Here is a 22,778-nt window from a genome sequence, read left to right as displayed (position 1 = left end):
ATCAGTCTTTCTTCATTTGGTTTGCAACAGCCATCTTCCGACAATCCAATCGGTTCCCAAAGAATGAAATCATGGATCGCCCTGCTTTTTTTTCCTTGTCAATTGGATGTCACATTAGGGGGAAAAAAATCAATCTTCCGTTTCATGCTGACTTTAATTGACAATTCAAAACTAGTTGAATATATATTATTCAAATATAACGCAAGCATACATAATGATCATTCACGCAATATAAATAAACTATTAGCAGCAGAACACATGATTTAAAGCCTTTTATTTCGGAGTAAGAAAGACATTTGGGGACCAGGGGCCTCATGTATCAACACAAAGTTTTTGTGCGTACGCCAGATTTCACGCTCACATTTGGATTTACTAACGATGAAATGAACGTGAGAGTGTGCGTTGGTCCACACCAACTTCATCTCTGGCGTACGTGCATTTCTTGTGTGTGTTTGTTTTATTTTCATTGCGACTTCTAGAGGCAATTGTGTTAAATAGCACAATACAAAGTATCTTTGAGCTGTGCATTGCCAGCTGTATAGGACAGGATCATCCACATGTCTAGCAGGTATATAAGGTTTCCATACCACGCAGTTGACCAGCCAAACATTAAAGCGCAATTAGCATCGAACGCTGGTTTTCCCAATGTAATCGGAGTGATACACTGCACGCACATTGGCGCCATCTGAAGACAAATTTGCATACGTGAATCAGAAACATTTCCATTCAATAAATATGTGATGCTCATAACATAATACACACACTTATTAATGATTCCTACTTCCTAGGCAAAATCTGATATGTAGTTGGGGAAAAACGAAGAATGAGTTCATTAGACGATGGATTCGAACCAAGTTCATGATCAAACTTGTCAAAACATGTTGCCATGCGCTTTACGAGCTACGCCACTCACGCTGCTGTTTGCTGCTCTTTAATTATGTTGTCTCTGTCAATCGGACGATTATGGGCAGGAATCACTCAATTAACTCATTCCAACGAGGTGGGCTATTTTCACTTAGCATAAATAGTCGCTTTAAAATTTTACACCTTTACATCAGACTATTTCTTTTTTAATTCACACAGTGTGATGTTCAGACTCCACTGCGTTAACCACGTCAGCTAAACTCTCCCACTCTATTTTTTTCTTTTGTTATTAATTCTAGAGGACAAACTTGCAAATAACACAGTTTTTCTCCGGTCTACCTCCGAAAGGAGCACCTCCAATTCACAATCTGTTCAAAGTTTCTCTTCTTTAATTTGGTTTTGCCAAAGTAGAGTCATTACCATATTTATTAGGGGAGGGAGGCAGGGAGGGGTTTTGCGCTCGTGCCCAACAGTCTGGAACAAATCTTGGTTTATTATTCATCATCGAGTCAAAATGTTCAATTAATCGAGATTTCCAAATTGCCCACCCCTATAATGCACAACAGCCTAAGCCATGTCTGCGACACGTCACAATGTCAATAAAAAGTTCCACTATGGGATTCAATAGGAGCACAAAATATCTACACGGCTTTTAAAATGCCAATAGAAAAATATAGAGGACTGCTTCCGTAAAATAGAAGAAAACTTTTTAGGGGTGTCAAAATTAAAAGTTTCTTCGGTGCACCCCGATGCAGATGGGGACAATTCGATATCAGTTCAGTAATAGATCATAACCGGTTATTATGTACTATGGCGAGGGTGAGTAAATAAAACACTCCTACTACTTAAAAGGTAGATAATTATGCACAGATCAACTGCTTTTGAGTTTGCTGGACAGTCTTTCACTGACACCTGAAGAAGGTACAGCACACGAGCTGCTGTTTCACTACTAGGGAGAAATGCTGTAAAAATCCATCTCTGACTCTTACTCTCTCATTTTGGACATTTGCCCCACTGCCGTGTTCGTGAGGTAACTTTTCTTTTCTCTTGGCTGTTAAAGCGATACTTGTGGATCCAGACATGAGCGTGCCCGAGGTGCAAGTTTTCTTTAATGTATCTATTATGGATTACCTGTGATAACCGCGTATCATGCGCATAGACTGTAACCGCGGCTATTCTTCCTCCGCCACTCATCGGGGAACATCGCTTTCATTTCTAAAGCCAATCGCTGCCCTTTCTGTTGAGCGGGTGAAGACCATGACCAATCCAGCCTGATCTCACGAGAAAATGTAAGTATTTTACGTTTTGTCAGTTTAGTGGCTAATTCATATGAATTCATACGAGTTCAGTCGTGTGAAATTGTACGATTTTTAAAAATGAGGCGTGGCACCTAACCCCTCCCCTAAATCCAACCGTCATTGGGTGATGAGCAAATCGTACTAAATTGTACGAATTAGATCGTACGAATTCAGATGAATTAGCCACCAAATCAAAAAGTTACGAATTGCCGTGAGATTGTGTTGACCAATCATGGTATATGATATAATGAGGTATTAGAACTCACTTGACAGCGCTCAAAAAGCAAGCGGGATAACATTTACATTAGTTTATTTGCTATAAATGCTCATGCTGTCTTCTGCAGGTCAATTAAAAATTGTATTACAAATAATATATAAATATTAATATATTTATAGATTTTAATAAAAACTATTTCTTGTGTTGTGAAGAAAAAAAATCTTATTATGTGTGAAAAGCATCGTCAATGCACCGTGATATCCTATTGAACCAAATCGATGGCATGGTAATCGTAACCGAACTGTGAGACCAGTTTAGATTCACACCCCTAAAGCTTTGTGTAGTTCTGGCAACAGTAGGCTTGTGTGTGTGTGTGATGTGTCATCACTGGACTACCATGACAGATTAAGAAAAAGTAAATGTTGCCAATGAAAAGTAGCCGCTTCAGCAGCCTGATGAGGAATTAACATGTAAGCTAAAACAAACTCTCATTATGTTCTCATTCAAAATGTATATTCGACTGTAACCGGCTGTCTACTGCTTTGTTTACAGCCTTTGTTTTGAAACTGCTCCTGCGGCTCCAAAAGTGCCTCTTGCTGGCTGGCATTGAATGAATCTAACTATCTACTGCTTTTCATTCAGACATATATTTATATGTGGGAAAATGCCATCTGCGGGAAACAGTGGATAGATGATTACAGAGGCATTTGTAATGTATACGGCATTTGGATGACAGAATGCACATCATAGACATCACATGATGATTGATCGTGATAACCAACAATAGAAATCTGAATGAAGCTTTACAGTTTCTCTCTGGCGTATAACTCAACAAATAATACAAACGTCGGGCTGTAACACTCACTCTCAAAACACTATGTGACTGTTCATTAAGTGTTCTTATATAATACAGTGAAATCAAGAATAGTCTGGTGTCTGAAAAGGACTGAACAAATGCCAGTGCAAACTGAAGCAACAAACACGCTACGGTCACAACACACCCTCTTTTTCAGTATCTGTTAACACTTTTGGCCCAAAATAGGAGTGTTTAGTTTCATATCAGCTTTAAATAAATGTAAAAAAGTAAACAGAAGTTCTTCACATTTGCATGATTCTTAGCTCTTCACAGCTCACAGTGTCTTACGCTGAGATTACATGGAGTGCCATCCCCGAGCTTTACAAGCAAGCACAAAGAGTTTGAGCGAAAGCTTCAGAAATAAACTCTGTCTAGTGCAGGGGTGGGGACTTCATTTTGACTACATTGACACTGTGAGGCTTCCTGCTTAATTCAGATCTTTTCTCAGAACTGATTTTTGCATAGCTGTTCACATTGTTGTTTTAAATGTGGCCGATATCAGATTTTCAGTGTGAACAGATCATAATCCTAGACTGTACCGCATGTGCTAAAGTACAGCTACACACACACAAGCGTAAAATGTCTGATTGTGTGCACAATGTATACTCCATGATATGAATGAAGCACGTCATTAGATTGTGTGATTTGATTATTATTGCCATTTTTAAAGACAGCCATGACGTATCGATAAACAGTTGTTTTGCGCTTACCATTGTGTATTTTTTTCAGTGTCTGAAACCTAAAGTGTTTTGCGTTAAAAACACTGATAATATGTCATGTGACAAGCGCAGTGTCTCTCTGACCACCAGTGAATTCATTAATGGTTAAATGAGCAGTCTGATAAATTACTATTAATTCATTTTAATTTGTCAGCATAGACCACATCCAGTCAAAAATGGATTTTGTTTATGGATTATTATTTTAATGTATGGAGTATTTTATTCATTTTATAAATGTGATTTTATTATGGTGGTATAAATTAAGTTTAAACTAATTTCGAGTGGAGCATGTGCTCAAGAATGACCCAGCTGGTCCACATTAGCTAATCACGATCCCCAATCAAAGAATCCCAAGTCACTATCTATCTATCTATCTATCTATCTATCTATCTATCTATCTACCTATCTACCTATCTACCTATCTACCTACCTACCTACCTACCTACCTACCTACCTACCTCCCTCCCTCCCTCCCTCCCTCCCTCCCTCCCTCCCTCCCTCCCTCTCTCTCTCTCTCTATATATATATATATATATATATATATATATATATATATATCTATATATCCTCCTTTCTACCACTATCTTCGTCTGGAAGAAATCCCCCTTCTTCCACCTTTATCCTGAAACAGCCTGATCTCACGAGGAAACATAAGTATTTTACGTTTTGTCAGTTTAGTGGCTAATTCGTACGAGTTCAGATTTTAAAAAGATGGCGTGGCACCTAACCCCAACCGTCATTGGGTGATGAGCAAATCGTACTAAATTGTACGAATTAGATTGTACGAATTCATGCGAATTAGCCACCAAATCAAAAAGTTACGAATTGCCGTGAGATTGTCCAAAATTCGACACATTTTAAAGGTTGAATGAGTGCATCATCCGGGTATTTAAAGTGCACTTATTCTTGTCAGAGTTTTCAGTGTGAACACACTACTTACACTATTTATACTCCAAAATGGCGTAGAACAGTGCATAAGAATGCGATTTAGGATGCACCTATTGTCCTACTGAATTGTCCACTCTGGTCTCATCTTCATCCTCCTGCTAATGCAGATGTTGGACTGAAGTAGCTGATATTCATTTACACTGAGGAAGGGCAGAGGGTTGATGAAGAACTACTGAGAGATTTCAGCTGCTGTCTGGGCTTTCACTGCCAAACTACACATCCCTTCCTTCATGTGTTCAATACTTTTTTTCCTATTTTAATTTTGTTACGCGTAACTTCATTTGTTAGCTAATTAATATTGTTTTCTTTGCATAAATGGATTTCTTTGGTTGTTAGTAACATCTGGTAAAAATTTCAAGTCAACAGCACCTGTTATGAGAAATATGTTTTCTGAGAAAAATGATGACGTGTTAAATACTTATTTCCCTTACTATAAAGATATTTGTAAATGAAGGGGGAAAATGCTTCAAAAAATGTCTTTCTTTTATTAAAGCACATTTTAAGCGCAACAAGTGCACAGCTGTCAGACAAGCAGATGTGCAGAGAGAGCAGTTTGTGACTAAATTAGTCATAGCCGCATCACAGTTTTATATGAATTGCATTAAACAAAAAAAAAAGTGAACTAAAGACACTTAATGAGCCTTATTTCCATTTATTTGTCAGGTTTTTGTCCTGAAACTGCTTCTGTGTGTAGGACTAGTGTCTTACATATCTCATCCAAAGTCTTATGTATTATTTTGTGATGTGCTCTAAACCTGCCTTATCTAAAAATAACTGCGCATCATAGAACATTCATCAACCATTTAAAATCAAGCAGCCCCTAATGGGTCGTGTCCACTGAGTGGTACGGTACAGGTTGGTATGGGTCACATTTATCAGGCTTGCGTTTCCACTGCCAAAATGGTACCAATGGTGGGTGTGGTGTACGACAAAGTTTGTCAACGTCATTTTCGCTCGAGGTAATGTCAAAGGAAAGCTGTACAGGTCGTTCACATATATGAGAAGCACTTCTCACAAAAGAGATGCTTTATACACATAAATATTAGTGTATACATGTTCATTACTAACCTTTTTATGAACAATAACTGCAGATCAGTGATGTGTGTTGAATAGCCTACTGTAACGTCTGTAATTATATAAAATAAATAAATAAATGCAACATATATGAACGCATACAGACCCTTACAGTCTGTTACCAATTACAGAAAAAACTACACAGCAGACATTTAGTCCTTATTTTGGTTCAAAAGCAACATGCAACATAGTCCACAGTCAGTGCAAACCTCTCATCTGTATCTTTAATCTTCACCAGCACATGTAACCTCTGTTAGAAATCAATTAGTAGTAGTCCAAAAGGTGATGGTAATAGTTAAACATGGCAGTTTGTTCATGTTTCCTGAAAGAATCCTTTGCTCCTTTGTTTTTTACACGCTTCACTCTCACGTTTGTCCTTTTCTGAAAGGATCAAATGTCAGAAGCACTTTAATCATGCGCATGTTATTATCATCATCTCAAGAAGTTCATTATTTTAGATATAGACGCGCACACAAGCTCTCTTAAGAAAGTGAAACCACAAAAGAAAGTGAAAGTAAATCACGCTTTAGACGGCTTTGTAACAACAGCATAATATACAGCAGGTTATTTTGGTACTCTTTGGTTGTGCTAGGTACCCTTTGGAAAGGATACTCAAAAAGTGGTACGACATGGTTAGCTTTTTGGTAGTGATGAACTGAACCGTACCATACCATACCACATACCATAAGTATGTTCATTTAAACATCAAAGTACTTAATGTTGTAAAATGGCTAGTTAAATACACCAGTGCTTCTGTTCTCTCATGACATGTTCAGTTCATACAAAAAATCACAATAGGCCTGCGAAAACCCCATATGTGCATAAAAAGCTAATGAGAGATACTTAAGTAATTTCTAGTGCTCGCCATTACTAAAGAGTGCTTATGATTTGATTGCTTGCTCCTGAGAGGGATGGAGTGTGTGTATGAGTGGGAAATAAAAGCAATGCATGATATGAGAAATAATAATTTTTCCTACAGTGAAGGACTTGTTAGGTGTTATAAGCAGATGATGGGCTAATTTGCATCAACAACTGCATCAAAGTTCTGTTAAATGACGATAGAATTTAATCAAATTTTGTATGACTTTGTATTGAAAGACATACAGCGACTCTGCATTCTTGATAAAACATATCATTTGCATATATTTTTGGGCATGTTTTAGCTAATTCTGCTCACCAATGCTGCATTTATTTAAACAAACAAACAACAAAAACTGTTAATAGGAATATATAGGATTTAACAGGAATTAATGGGAATAAACTGTGAATTTGATTATTTTATGGTTAGTTTATAACATGGTACTATTGTGTCACGTAAGGGTCTGGGACAACAAGATCCATGTGCAGTTTATTAACTTGCATAGTCAGGCAGGCAACAATCTAAACAAGGGCAAACAGTAGCATACAGGAAATACAGAATTGTAGCAGGTGAATGGTAAATACAGGCAGAAACGAATCAAAATAAACAGTAAAACAAGGCAAAGGTCAAAAACATGGGAAGGCAAGACAAGGATAACTCTTACGTGATGCTCTAAACAGAAACAAGACTCAGCAATGATGTGTCTGTGTGCTGTTTATTGTCCACCTGATTAGTCCTGATCAGTTGTATATGTTTGCAATCCAGGGGAATCTGGACCAGGTGTGTGAGTGAAGTGCATGAAGGGATTTGTAGTGCAGTTGAAAATGAGTTCTCCAGCAGTCTGCAAGAGCAACAATGCTGGTGATCAAAACAAATTGTACTTGAAAATCTATCTCAGTGCAAAATTTTGGTTAAAACAACCAGATTTAATGGAATTCTCTACCGTGCATATTACTCGGATCACATGCACACAGCACTTTATTGCACTGATATTTTCTTGAATCCTGCACACAGAATCATTTTTTTTTAATGAATATCGGTCTATTTATATTACATAAATTTGTTTTTAAACAGAAAACACACTTGTGCTGTAAGCTATTGCACACCTAGAATACCACTGTGCAAACAAATACACCGACAGAGCAAACTTGGGTGAAAAAAAAAAAGTTTCTAACATGGAAATGGAAATTTAGTCCTGGAAATGTATTATAAATCTGCCTCTTTGCAAACCTATGAAATATGATTCATATTTAAATTACATTGTAAAAATGTATTGCTTTCTTAAATTAAGTTGAATCAAATGACCTTTTATCAGACATTTCAACGTGCATTAATTAAATGGGCTAAAACTTCAAGTTTAATTTTGTATAACTTAAAAATAGTCGCAACCTTCATTGTTTGCCCAAATTTGTGGATATGTTTTAATTGATTCTGCTCCCCTATACTGCATTTATAAAAAAACAGACAAAAAAAACAAAAACAATGAAAGCAGTAATATTAACACAAATCAAATTTCAAATTATTATTACAAATCAAATTACACTGTAATATGTGTTCCCACTAGGCTAGGGCGGTAATACGGTAACATAGTATACCGCAGGATCTAAAAATAGCAATGTTGTCAGTTTCAGTACTGTTATACCATCATAAAAAAAACAATGCACTAAAATAGAAGACAAGTATTAAATAAGAAATACTATTTATTTAATGCCTAAATGTGCGTATGCGTGATTGTCATCACGGGACAGTGTGGAGGGCAAAGAGAGAGAGGTGAGGTAAGATGGTGAGTCGTGCCCCAAGTGACCTGGTCTCGAAAAAGAACACAACCTCTGCAGTTTGGCAGTATTTTGGGTTTCGACTGAATGAAAAGGGAGACGCGGTAAATACGAACTAGAGGTCTGCATTCCCGCTGCTGTACCGCGGAAGCTGCGGGACCCGACCAGATATACAGTATTCAGTTTGTGAATGGTTTAGGCACAAGCCAACAGTTTGGAGACGCTGTCTGAGGCTTACATCATAGTTTTTTTATTATGCACGGTAATACCGGATACCGAGGTAAAATAGGGAGGAGGTTTGACGGTATCAAAATTTGGATACCACCCAAGCCTAGTTCCCACACAGTCCAGACACATGTGCAATAGGTTAATTGGGTAAGCTAAATTGGCCGTAGTATATAGGTGTTTTCCAGTGTTGGATTGTGACTGGAAGGGCATCCGCTGCGTAAAACATACGCTGGAATAGTTGGCGGTTCATTCCGTTGGGGCGACCCCTGATTAATAAAGGGACTAAGCCCGAAGGGAATATGAATTAATTATTACAAATTATAGTGAAGTGTTATGTGTAATGTGTAAAAATGTGTTGCCTTAAATTGACTAAACATCAAGTATAGTTAAAAATAGCTGCAACACGTTGACTTTTGATCGTTTATACAGTCTAGCTGCGCATCTGTTGCAAAGAAATAGTTTTAAATGTCTATTTATTCTTGTGAATCTAAACAGTCCTCAGAGTAACATGGTCCTTCAGAAATCTAATATGCAAATTTGAGCTAAAAAACATTGATGTTAATATTTTTGTGTTTAATAACCGGGAGGAAACTAATCAGAAGAACTGAACAGCAGCATTTATTTAAAATAGCTTTTTTATAGCATTCAAAATTATTTTTCTTATTACTTGTATCAAAATCATAGTTCATCATGGTTTCACAAATAATATGAAATATCATGACCAATTTCAATCTTAATGATAATAAAACATGTTTGTTGAGAATCAAACCAGGATGATTTCTGGAGGATCACAGAAAGTGATGATGCAATTTATTCCTGTGATTTAAGTGTTGACTTTTTTTGCATGTAAAAAATCTATCCATTTCCATAAATAAAAAGTAATCTTTTAAAATATTACTGCTTTTACTATTTGTAGTAATTAAAGCATCAAAAATCAAGCCAATATCAAGCCAGAATGATTTCTGGGGGATCACTAGAAGTTATGATGCTAAAAATGCAGTACTCATCAATTAAAGTAATATTTGAAAATGACGGTGGCTCAGTGGTTAGCGCTGTCGCCTCACAGCAAGACGGTCGCTGGTTTGAGTCCCAGCTGGAATTTCTGTGTAGCATTTGCATGTTCTTCCCATGTTGGTGTGGGTTTCCTCCGGGTGCTCCGGTTTCCCCACAGACCAAAGACCAAAGACATGCACTGTAGATGAATTGGCCGTAGTGTATTAGTGTGTGTGTGTGAATGTGAAAGTGTATGGGTGTTTCCCAGTACTGGGTTGCAGCTGGAAGGCCATCCTGCTTAAAACATATGCTGGAATAGTTGGAGGTTCATTCCGCTGTGACGACCTCTGAAATGCAGACTAAGTGAAAATGAATGAATGGATTACTTATTTTACTATATCTATTTTTGATGTTCCTTTATGTACATAAACAGATAAATAAATAAAGTAAATAAATGAATGAATGAATACATACATAAATAAATAGATGAATAACTAAAATAAGTAAATAGAAAAATAAATAAACAAATAAATACATAAATGACTGAATAAATAGATAAATACATAAATAAATAAATAAATAAATGGATAAATAAATTAAATAAATAAAAAAAATGAAAAATAAATAAATATATTGATAAATATATAAATAAATACATAACTAAATGAATAAATAAATAAATAGATGGATAGATAAATAAATAAATAAATAAATACATAGGTGAATAAATAAATAAATAGATGAATAAATAAATACATAAATAAAAAGATGAATAAATAAATTAATTAAATAAATAAATTGAAAAAATATATAAATAAATTGATGAATGAATGAATAAATAAGTAAATAAATGAATAGATAGATAAATAAATAGATGAATAAGTAAACAAATACATAAACAAATGAATAAATAAATAGTTAAATAAATAGATGAATAAATAAATGGATGAATAAATAAATAAATTAAATTAATTAATTGAAAAATAAATAGATAAATAAATGAATAAATAGATGATTGAATGAATAAATAAATAAATAGATGAATAAATAAATAGGTGAATAAATAAACAAACAGATAGATAGATAGATAGATAGATAGATAGATAGATAGATAGATAGATAGATAGATAGATAGATAGATAGATAGATTGATAGATAGATTGATAGATAAATAAATATATTGATAAGTATATAAATAGATGAATAAATTAATTAAATAAATACATAGAAAAATAAATATATAAGTAAATAAATACATGAATGAATGAATAAATAAATAAGTAAATAAAAGATAGATAAACACATAAATAAATAGATGAATATATAAATAAATAAAATAAATAAATTGAAAAAAATAGATAAATAAATGAATAAATTATTAAATAAATAAATAAATGAATGAATGAATAAGTAAATAAATAAATTAATTAATAAATAGATGAATAAATAAATAGATGAATAAGTAAATAAATACTTGAATAAATAAACAAATTGTTAAATAAATAGATAAATACATAAATAAATGAATGAATAAATAAATAAATTTAAAAATAAATAGGTAAATAAATGAATAAATAGAAGAATGAATGAATGAATAAATAGATAGATAGATAGATAGATAGATAGATAGATAGATAGATAGATAGATAGATAGATAGATAGATAGATAGATAGATAGATAGATAGATAGATAAAAGATAATTATAATAAATATATTGATAAGTATATAAATAAATGTATAAATAGATGAATAAATAGATAGATAGATAGATAGATAGATAGATAGATAGATAGATAGATAGATAGATAGATAAACAAATAAATATGTTGATAAGTATATAAATAAATGTATAAATAGATGAATAAATAAATAAAATACAGTATAATATTAAAATGTACTGAGGCTTTTCAGTCAGGATGCTTTTCATTCATTTTACATGCATTTTTGTTAAACATGAAACTCAACGCATTTCAAAATACAGGTGAAACAACTGATAAGATTCCTTGGCTATAATACAGCACACTGTGCTTCTTTATTCTAGATTTTTTTCATCAGATTGTAACTTGAGCAACACCAAGGTCATGGGGTCAATTCCCAGTGCATGCATGAACCGACAAAACATAAATCACTCTGGATAAAGCATCTGTCAAATGCATAAACGCACATAAAATTGTCTTTCTTTTCTACATCCAAACTGGGTTTCTCTTGCAAAATAAGCCAAATATTTTTTTAAAGAGCCCATTCCAATTTAGCTGAAACGACAGATAGCATCACCGACCCGCTTTAAATGCTGCGAGGCTAAGCAGCACTTGCTTAATGTACAATTACTAAGAGCATTTGTATGATTGGAGAATAATCCCCGGCCGCCACAGCAAATGGCCTGAGGAGCTTTTATTTTTAGGCGTATTTGAGAATCATAACGGTGAGGTTTCAGTTGAAGCGGACGGCGCAAAAAGAAAAATGGAGGAAAAAAGAAATGCCACTTTTTGTTTGCTGTTCATTTAGTTGTTAGAGTAAACATTACACTACAGAAATGATATTGTTACAGCTTTTTGTGTTTGTTTTTGGTCAGAAGTACAGTCTGTGTGAATAAACTATGTCTTTGTTTTCTAAAAAAAAAAAAATTATTTAGATTTCTTTAATGATTTAGATTTCTCTAATAATACATTAAAAATTAAAACAGGAAAATATTATGCAGATAAATGCACAAGAGAAATGCTTTGTCAGTTGAAATGAATTTTTTTCCACTAAATTCAGCTTAATTTTCTTGATGCACTGGCAGATTTTTATTCTCTTGTTTTAAGCATAAACGTTTTTCTTTCTTCAGAAAACAAATAATTTTGTTTGATTAAATGCATCTTGCATTTGTATTTAAATATTTGAATAAATTCATTTATTGTTTTATATTGCATATAAAAATGTAAAAACCGTTCTAAATAAAATGTATTTATTAATATAATGCATATTGAGAGAAACATGTCAACAACAAAACCAACTTCTCAGTTATTAAAAGCACATTTTACTGAATTGCAACTAAATCCAATCAAAAAACCTTGTGTGTGTGTGTGTGTGTGTGTGTGTATATATGTATATATGTGTGTGTGTGTGTATATGTATGTATATGTATATATATATATATATATATATATATATATATATATATATATATATATATATATATATATATATATATATATATATATATATATATATATATATATATATAGTTGAAGTCAGAATTATTAGACCCCCTGTTTATTTTTTCCCCCAATTTCTGTTTAACAGAGATTTTTTTTCAACACATTTCTTATCATAGTTTTAATAACTCATCTCTAATAACTGATTTATTTTATCTTTGTCATGATGACCGTAACTATTTGACTAGATATTTTTCAAGACACTTCTATACCGCTTAGTGACATTTAAAGGCTTAACTTGGCCTTAGGTTATTATAAGTTAACTAGGCAGGTTATTGTATAATGATGGTTTGTTCTGTAGACTATCGAAAAAAAATATATAGCTTAAAGGGGCTAATAATTTTGACCTTAAAATGTTTTTAAAAAATTAAAAACTTCTTTTATTCTAGCCAAAATAAAACAATTAAGACTTTCTCCAGAGGAAAAAATATTATCAGACATACTGTGAACATTATCTTGTTTTGTTAATCATCATTTGGAAAATATTTTAAAAAGCTAATAATTCTGACTTCAACTGTGTGTGTGTGTGTGTGTGTGTGTATATATATATATATATATATATATATATATATATATATATATATATATTTATATTTATATTTATAAATGCAATATAGGTATATCATGTGTGAAATTATATTTATTTTATACATTACTTACTCCCAGGGCCATTTATATCGAAGCTAATATTTAACCACATCATGTTGGTGTTTTGTAACATCTTATTTTTTACGAGGGGGGTTGTTAGCCCAATGCTCAACCTCCAACCTGGAGGACCAGGACGTACACGGGGAGAACATGCAAACTCCACACGGAAATGCCAACTTACCCTGCTGGGGCTCAAACCCGTGACCTTCTTGCTGTGAGGCGACAGCGCTACCCAATGCGCCCCCATGCTGCCTATTTCATGCATTAGTTGACCTAAATTTGAGCAGTGAGATGGAGCCTTGCTATCTTTAGCCCCGCCTCCCCAGTAATTGCTGTTCTACTATTGGCTGGAGCAACCCAAAAGCTGAACCCAGAGCTGAAAATAAACACTAATGGTGGAAAATGACAACAGCCAATCCGAGTCGGAAAATCTGCGGAGGGTTTCACTCATTCATAAGGTTTTAAAGACAAAGGCTGTGTCCGAAATCACATACTTCTAGATAGTGCACTAAAAACAGTATGTGAGCCGAGTAGTATGTCTGAATACATAAAACTCAAAACAAAAAAGGACATGAGAAGGATCCAGATGACCTACTACTGCTTGTGAAATTCTAACGTGTGCATCTGACGCACGCTTTGCTATCCCATGATGCACCGTGACAGATTTCATGAATTGGAATGAAGCGACGCAACTCACGTGGGTAGGTCATGTGATCATGACAAAATGGCGGATGTAGTACGTCCAAGTTACATTCACACTGTATTGAATGTACTTTTCTAACATTCGTATAGTACGTTTAAATTCAAATGCAGTACTGAGTAGTTGGTTTCGGATGCAGTCTTAATGTTTGCAGTTTATTTAGTCTGAATTCGAACAAAAATGTATAATTTACCTGATTATTTTGATATCGTTGAATAAATACTTGATTTTAAAACACCCTAATAGAAAAATCGTTATATTGTAGGAAATTATCGCAATGGTCCCTTTTCACATTTCCGGGTTTCTGAGAAGCGGAAGTTGTCAAAGCTGGTAAACTTAGAATGAATGGGAGAGTACAACAATTTTTTTTTTTACAATCCTATTAGCTGAAATAAAAGTAAAACTCCACAATGGTGTTATCGAGACTTTCAGAAACAGAAAAAAAATGTATGAGACCGATAACAGCAGACAGAACAGAGAACAACGTCAAATTTACAGTCCCTCCTCCATCCACAATGCATTAAGGCTGATTTATAATTCTGCGTCGAGTGATTGGCGTCGTGCATTTACTCTTCTGCGTGCTGTTTGTGTTGCTCTGCAATAACACTTCTGAAACACTAGCTGGCAGCATGTTCCTTTGTGTGTCGAGTTTCTTCGCAAGCGTCTTGTTTTTTCTGAACGCTACCTTAATGTACAAGTCGCTCAAATTCGCTCATTCTGCGGCAGGAACCGGCGGACTTGTAATGACTTTAATCATAAGGTAAACCAACACAATCTCACAGCAATTCGTAACTTTTTTTAGTGGCTAATTCGTATGAATTCGTACGATCTAATTCGTACAATTTAGTACGATTTGCTCATCCTCCAATGACGGTTGGGTTTAGGGGCGGGGTTAGGTGCCACGCCTCCTTTTTAAAATCGTACCATTTCGTACGACTGAACTCGTACGAATTCGTACAAATTAGCCACTAAACTGTCAAAACGTAAAATACTTATGTTTTCTCGTGAGATCAGGCTGGGTAAACACAAAATAAGTTTCCAGCTACTTCATGGGACTTGACTCTTGTAAACACTCACTCCAACAGCTTTGCTTGGCTCTCGGTCCCACCCACACTGGTCACAGCTACCAATCCGACCAATGACAGAGCTTGCGCTATGCATCGTTGCAACGTGTAGTTACATTATTTTGAGAGGTGAGTGTCAGCCACAGCGAGGGCTGTGCAACTGCGCAAAGGCTGACACAGAAGTATAAATCCGCCTTTAAAAACGCCTCGCACAAGCGGTAGCTAGTTTTGTTTTGTAATTTGATGCAAAGATGATATAATAAACACATAAATACATAGAAATGTTCATACGTTTAAAAAAACAACAACTAAATATTAAAAACTCACAGATTTAAGATGCGAATGCCCTTTAAACGCATCTTGTGAAAAGGGTCAACAACAATAGTGCATGTTTTTCCAATATCGTTCAACCCTATTGGTTGTTGGGTCAAAAGTAGGACTAACCTGCTCCGAGAGGTTTTTGGAGCGCAAGAAGAAGCCGAGCAAACATCCGATAACCACAGCCAAAACCGAGAGGATCAGCAGGCCGTTCTGCTTACAGACTCCCTTCACTCGCACCCAAACTGCGTCCAGCGCCACGGCCATCGTGAGTCCCGCGTCCACAAAACACCAGCCACACTAGCAGATCTCCATAAATCCAGCGTCCAGATGCAGATGGCAGAGCGAAGGGACTTACAGATGCGGATAATACCAGCGCTTTTTGTACTCAGGCCCAAACACTCATACTCTTTCCCTTTGGTTCTCGTCCTCCTTCACTATGCGCTGACACACTAAGAAGATCATAACATTTTAAGCATCCACTGTTTTCTGACCGTTGGGGATGGGGGTGGCTCCGCCCATATTCCAGCTCAGCCAATGCGAAGCCAGCAACAGTTGAGGTTGTCGTGCTTCAATCCTATTAGTCAAAGCATGCTGTGTAAAGAGGGCTCTGTGGCCTGGATTACACGCGCACACACACACACGCACACACACACAGAGCATCAAATGAAGATCAAACTGGCTGGATCTGTTTATTAATGACACTGAATGAGGGGAAAGAGTCTTATTTATTGGTGTGTGAACATTTAAACGTTTCCAATTGCTTATTTTTACACATTTTTGACATATCCCGTTTTTCTTGTTGTTTTTATTTGGAAATTAATTTCAGTTTTATTGTTAAGATTACTATTTAATCAAGAGGTTAAAAGGGGGATTTGTAAAAAATGTAATAAATAAATTAACATACGCAATTTTATGCTTGAAAAAGGATCGATATCTCCCAATGGGGCTTGAATCTCATGAGTTAAGTTACATTTTTCTGGCTCTTCTGGCAGATAGATATTTTTTCTTGTTTAATGCACTGACTGACTTCTTTGTTTTTAGAAAACAATTCATTTTAAGGATTTTTAGGATATTTAAACTGGAAAAGAAGTCACGTTATAAAATACTAAGAATATATATATATTTTTTTTAGTGAAGATTACAATCAGACAAGATGCATGTAAAAAAAATAACTTTCAAAGAATACATCAGATGTTTCCACACAAATAAAATTGGCCAAAGTGATTTTCCATACAAGCATGTTAAATTTAGGTAAAGTGTCTATTTTATTTTGTTTTGTTTTATTTTATTTTATTTTATTTTATTTTATTTTATTTTATTTTATTTTATTTTATTTTATTTTATTTTATTTTATTTTATTTTATTTTATTTTATTTTGTTTGATTTTGTTTTATTTTATTTTGTTTGATTTTGTTTTGTTTTATTTTATTTTATTTTGTTTGATTTTGTTTGATTTTATTTTAATTTGTTTGATTTTGTTTTGTTTTGTTTTGTTTTTTGGTTTGGTTTGGTTTGGTTTTTATTTTGTTTATATTTTGTTTTTATTTTGTTTTTATTTTGTTTTATTCAATTATTTATTTTCCTTCAGCTTAGTCCCTTTATTAATCAGGGGTCGCCACAAGGGAATGATTCGCCAAATTATCCAGCATATGTTTTACAAAGCGGATGCCCTTCCAGCTGCAACCCAGTACTGGGTAACACCCATACACAATCATTTACACACACACACACCGATACACTATGGGCAATTTAGTTTACACAATTCACCTATAGCGCATGTGTTTGGACTGTGGGGGAAACCGGAGCACCCGGAGGAAACCCACGCCAACATGGGGAGAACATGTAAACTCCACACAGAAATGCCAACTGACCCAGCTGGGACTCGAACAAGCAACCTTCTTGCTGTGAGGCCACCATGCCGCCCTTAATTTATTTTATTTTATTTTATTTTATTTTATTTTTTATTTGATTTTATTGTTTACCTGTTCTTATCAAGATATAAAATACATTTTAGAGGCTGTCTACTCAGGGTGTCCGTGGAGTCTCTTAAGTATTAAAAGTTAATAAATCAATTATGAGAAAATCAAGGCCCTTAAAAGGTATTAAAAAGTCTTAATGGCATTTTTACAAGGTTTTAAATTTTGTTCAAGCGTTGTTTGACTCCAAAAAAGCATAAATATCTTTATTTTCCTCCTAATAGTAACAACGCTGTGCTCGATCCACGAGATTGGTTCAAGCCGGGGCGTGTCCGACCAAGCTCCTCCATTCGGGTGATATCACGTAATTTGCGACAAACGTGGGAAGGTGATTAACGCTCTCCACGTGTAGCGAAACCACAGAGGGAAAATGTAAGCTTGAGTACTCCTGTTTTGTAGAAAGAAACAGTGGCTGAAGCCTGTCACTGAAAAGAATGTAATTTATTCTTTCAAGCTTTGTTTCTTCTGAGATTATCTGAGTTCTGTTGCATGGTTGTGCTCCACTGATTTATTTAACTACAGCTGTTTATTAGCAACTGTTTAAGTTGAAGGTTTGATACTGATTAGAACTTGAAGTGGTGATGAGGTCATAAAATATTCTGAGATGGTCTTTAAAAACTCTTAAAAATGTATTTAAATTTTCTTCAGGATTCCTGCATATACCCTGCTACTGCTTTCTCCGAAAAACAAAACTAAAACGTAACATTTCTAATGTAAAATAATATAAAAAAGTAAAATGTTTAAATTTTGGTTTCAGTAAGACACTTTGAAATGAATCAATGCATTTATTCAGCAAGGATGCGTTTATATACATCAACAGTTGAGAGTCACTCAAGACTGAAGTAATTATATTAAAAATACAACTCTGCATTCAGGAATAAATGATATTTTAAAAGATACTGATATGGAAAACACTCACTCACTATCCCTCAGATTAGTCCATGAATTATCAGGGGACACCCCAGGGGAATGAACCACCGATTACTCTGGCATATGTTTTATGCAATATTTAGATTAGATTAAATTAGGTTCAACTTTGTCATTACACATGTACAAGTACAAGGCAATGAAATTCAGTGTAGGTCTAACCAGGAGTGCAATAGCAATAAGTGCAGGATATAGGTATAGGTAGGCCCACACGGAATCTGCGCGTGCAAAAATCCACAAATTTCCACCGATTTTTAGCCCATCAAATCTTTTCTTGTGTAAATGTGTGTACATTTATATTCATTCTGTTTTTAAATGAATTTCAGTAATAATATTAACTAATATGAAAGTGTTCATTTGATTTATTTAAAAGACTTTTTTTAAAATAATATTTTCTGTGATTTTATTTATTTTTTATTATATTATTTATATTATTTTATTTTACGTTTTGTCATTTTAGTGGCTAATTCATACAAGTTCAGTCGTACGAAATTGTACGATTTTAAAAAGGAGGCATGGCAACCAACCCCACCCCTAATCCCAACCGTCATTGGGTGATGACCAAATCATACTATATTGTATGAATTAGATCGTACAAATTGATACGAATTAGCCACTAAATCAAAAAAATACAATTGTGTTGGATTTTCTGAGAGATATTATAGAATAGACTTGCTTTGTTTTCCAAATAAGTGGGTCTAAATGTATTTGCATTGTAAACATTAAATAAAAGTTAAAAAGCTATTATTTTTTTATTTAATATATTAAGTTTTTAGTTATGATACTCCCGAAATCATTCCGCACAAATACCCAGATTTTTCTCAGCAGAAATAGCAAAAGATACCTGCAGATTCTGTCTGACCCTGGGTATACTGTAAATTATAAAGTGCAAACTATGGTGATATTTACAAATGCATGTACTTTGAACATTATATACAGGTTGTATTAGCTGTGAACAGAGATTAACAATAGATGAATATGTGTACAGGTTTCTATTAATAATCAGAAGTGTGCAGATATAAACATAGTTAAAGATGTACAGTTGAAGTCAGAATTATTAGCCCCCCTTTGATTTTTATTTATTTATTTATTTATTTATTTTTTAAATATTTCCCAAATGATGTTTAACAGAGCAAGGACATTTTCACAGTATGTCTGATAATATTTTTTCTTATGGAAAAAGTCTTATTTGTTTTATTTCAGCTAAAATAAAAGCTGATAAAAAAAATTAAAAAAACATTTTATGGTCAATATTATTAGCCCCTTTGAACTATATATTTTTTGATAGTCTACAGAACAAACCACTGTTATACAATAACTTGGCTAATTACCCCAACCTACCTAATTACCCTAGTTAAGCCTTTAAATGTCACTTTAAGCTGTGTAGAAGTGTCTTGAAGAATATCTAGTCAAATATTTACTGTCATCATGGCAAAGATAAAATAAATCAGTTATTAGAGATGAGTTATTAAGACTATTATATTTACAAATGTATTGAAAAAAATCTTCTCTCCGTTAAACAGAAATTTAGGGGGGTGGGTTATAATTCAGGGAGGCTAATAATTCTGACTTCAACTGTACATGTACAGTGGGTATGTACAACTCAATAATATATGCTTTGCAATAATATTGTCATGATCACCAGCGATCATAACTTCCTAGATCGCTGGATCTCACACACAATAACCTATGGACTACAAATCCGCCATTCATGGACTACATATTCATACATGCACTCCGTTCACACACACACACATGCTTCCTCATTTCCACTGATTAGACTCCCACAGCTGTTGCAGCTTCTAGACTGATTACAGACACTATTTAAACAGCACACACTCTCACTTCCAGGGCCGAGTCTTGTATTCGGTAAAGTGACATTACAACGTGTTTCTCCTAGTCTAGTTTTCCTGTGTTTTGACCTTAGCCTAGTTTATCTTACTGTCCTGTCTGCCGCCTGCCTTCCGACCTCTCGTCTGTGTTTGACTACGATTCTGGACTGCCTTTATACATCTGTTTGCACCTGTGTTGACCTTTGCTTGCCTGACTTTGATTAAACCTGCAAGTGGATCCAAAATTCAGTTGTCTCTGTCACTCCCCGTGTTACAAATATTTAACAATGTTGTAATTTTTACTGTATTTTTCATCAAATAAATCAGCCTTGGTAAGTATAAAGAACTTTTAGGAGTAGTAGATAGTAAATAAATAAAGTATAAAAATGTCAAACTAAAATAAAGGTGTGTTAGATATCAACCCAGGCTCATTCTGAAAATGTACCCCTATATACATTTATGTAGAGCGCCAAATACGTCCCAGGAGCTACGTTTATTTGCTGTTTTTCGTGAATCCACCAAAGGCCACTGTGTATGCTTTTTCAGATCCCAAATTTCTCTTGCGAGTGCCATTTGCGCCTGCTGTTCTCACATAAATCCACCAGAGGCCGCTGTCAACTAAATGACCGGTCGACTGAGCCACCCTCCTTCCCTAAACCCAATCAATAGTGTCCTCAAAAGCGCTGATTGACCAGTGCCCACCCACTTCAATAAACCCAACCGACAGTGTTTTCTAATGCAATGCAGTAAAAGAAAAGCCCTCGCCTGATTCTTACCACGTTTTCAGATTTCACCACATTCTAACCCTGTTATTTACTTGTTTATTTTATTTTTTGACTTTTGTTTTGTTTTAGCTGCTTTCTGGAACTGTTCTTTATGTAGTGGAAAGTTGCGCTGGATCTCGACAAACATCTTCTAGGTTTCAAAAAAGAGGCTGAGGTCTTCGAAGTTCTCAAGTTGAAGCAGTTTATTGTTACAGCAGAGATGGTCGATCGAGCTCTCTCCCACTCAATGTCCAAAAACCCACAGTTTATATACAGTTTTTTATCCATAGGTATCATGAGATATGATTTAACATCACCCTATTCCCGGCTCCAATAGGATCCTAGCTTTTTAATTAATGGCTGTATGTTTTTCTGTTTTTACATATCTTAAAGGTCACATAGCATGTGCTTACAATCATGTGTTTGCATATGATCATGTTGTTTCCATACTTTCTAAATGATTCTCCTTATGTATGCTATTTTGGCGAGGGTTGTTTTTGTCTTGTTCAATATATACATTGTCTAAATGTATTGCATACGCTCTGTCATAATGTTCTTACTTTGGCGCATGACCTGCTGTGCTTCAATTGTAAGGCCCTGCATGTTTGTATGTCTCTTCTGCATCAGTTGAATATAGGTCTTTCTATAAGTTTTAACAGTATATTTTAATAGTAATCTATATTTTAATAGTGGCAGATTATATAGTGATTACATAATAAAAGTTCCACTATATATAGTGATTACATAATAAAAGTTCCACTATATTCTTCACCGGACTCGAACCTCGTTGTCGCATTCAACTCCTCTCTGCATCTCAAGTCCGCCGACGTACATGGCGAGCTACTGGGCAAACTGGTAACAGCGGGAAAGCCATCCATACGGAGGTAAACGTTCAGCTGCTAAGCGAGAAAAGAAACGGCGTCATACCGCCCCGTATCATTCGTTTTAAAGATGAAATGCAGCCATATGTACTTCTGGCTACATAATTCACACTCTCCAGAAATGTATACAGGGCTATGTTTTCAGTATGAGCCTATGTTGGTAGATATTCTGCACAGTCAGTGTTTTTTTTTTTTGCACAAGAGCTGAGAGAATGACATAATCCCACACACATCTCCACTCCTCATTCACAATTAATCCAGAGCAGCGGAGGCTAAGCATTACTCTCCAGCTGTCTTACTCTCATCAATGACTCTCAGAAGAGACACAAACACCGCAGCGAGCCAATAAATAAAGAGCTTTTAATGGAGCGTGAGCTGAAAGAGCCTTGCAGAGAAACACTCGCCTGTCAGATGCTTCATTAAAACCCACTGAACCCCTGCGCGTGAACACCATACTCTAAAGGGAGAGGAACAAGATCCAAATAAACAGCACTGCAGGTCGCTGTGTACAGTTGAAGGTCAAATTGTTAGCCCTCCTGTGAAACATTGATTTTATTGTTTCTTCAAATGAGGAGTTCAGATGCAAAAGCCTCCAAAAGTGAGATAATGACACTGAGCGAATGCTTTAGGCATGTA

General features: G+C 34.8%; 1 protein-coding gene across 2 annotated transcripts in view; it reads right to left on the bottom strand.

Moving 5' to 3' along the window:
• slc1a7b (solute carrier family 1 member 7b) overlaps window positions 1-16,026 on the bottom strand; it is a 151,782-nt gene extending 135,756 nt beyond the window's left edge. For both annotated transcript variants that reach the window (XM_056448864.1, XM_056448865.1), the window contains exon 1: window positions 15,886-16,026. In XM_056448864.1, coding sequence (XP_056304839.1) covers window positions 15,886-16,026 — 141 coding nt within the window. The remainder of the gene's footprint in view (window positions 1-15,885) is intronic.
• Window positions 16,027-22,778: the final 6,752 nt, after the last annotated feature.

Source organism: Danio aesculapii, chromosome 23 (assembly GCF_903798145.1).
Source record: "Danio aesculapii chromosome 23, fDanAes4.1, whole genome shotgun sequence".
Lineage (NCBI taxonomy): Eukaryota > Metazoa > Chordata > Actinopteri > Cypriniformes > Danionidae > Danio > Danio aesculapii.
This window is presented reverse-complemented; position numbering and strand designations above follow the sequence as displayed.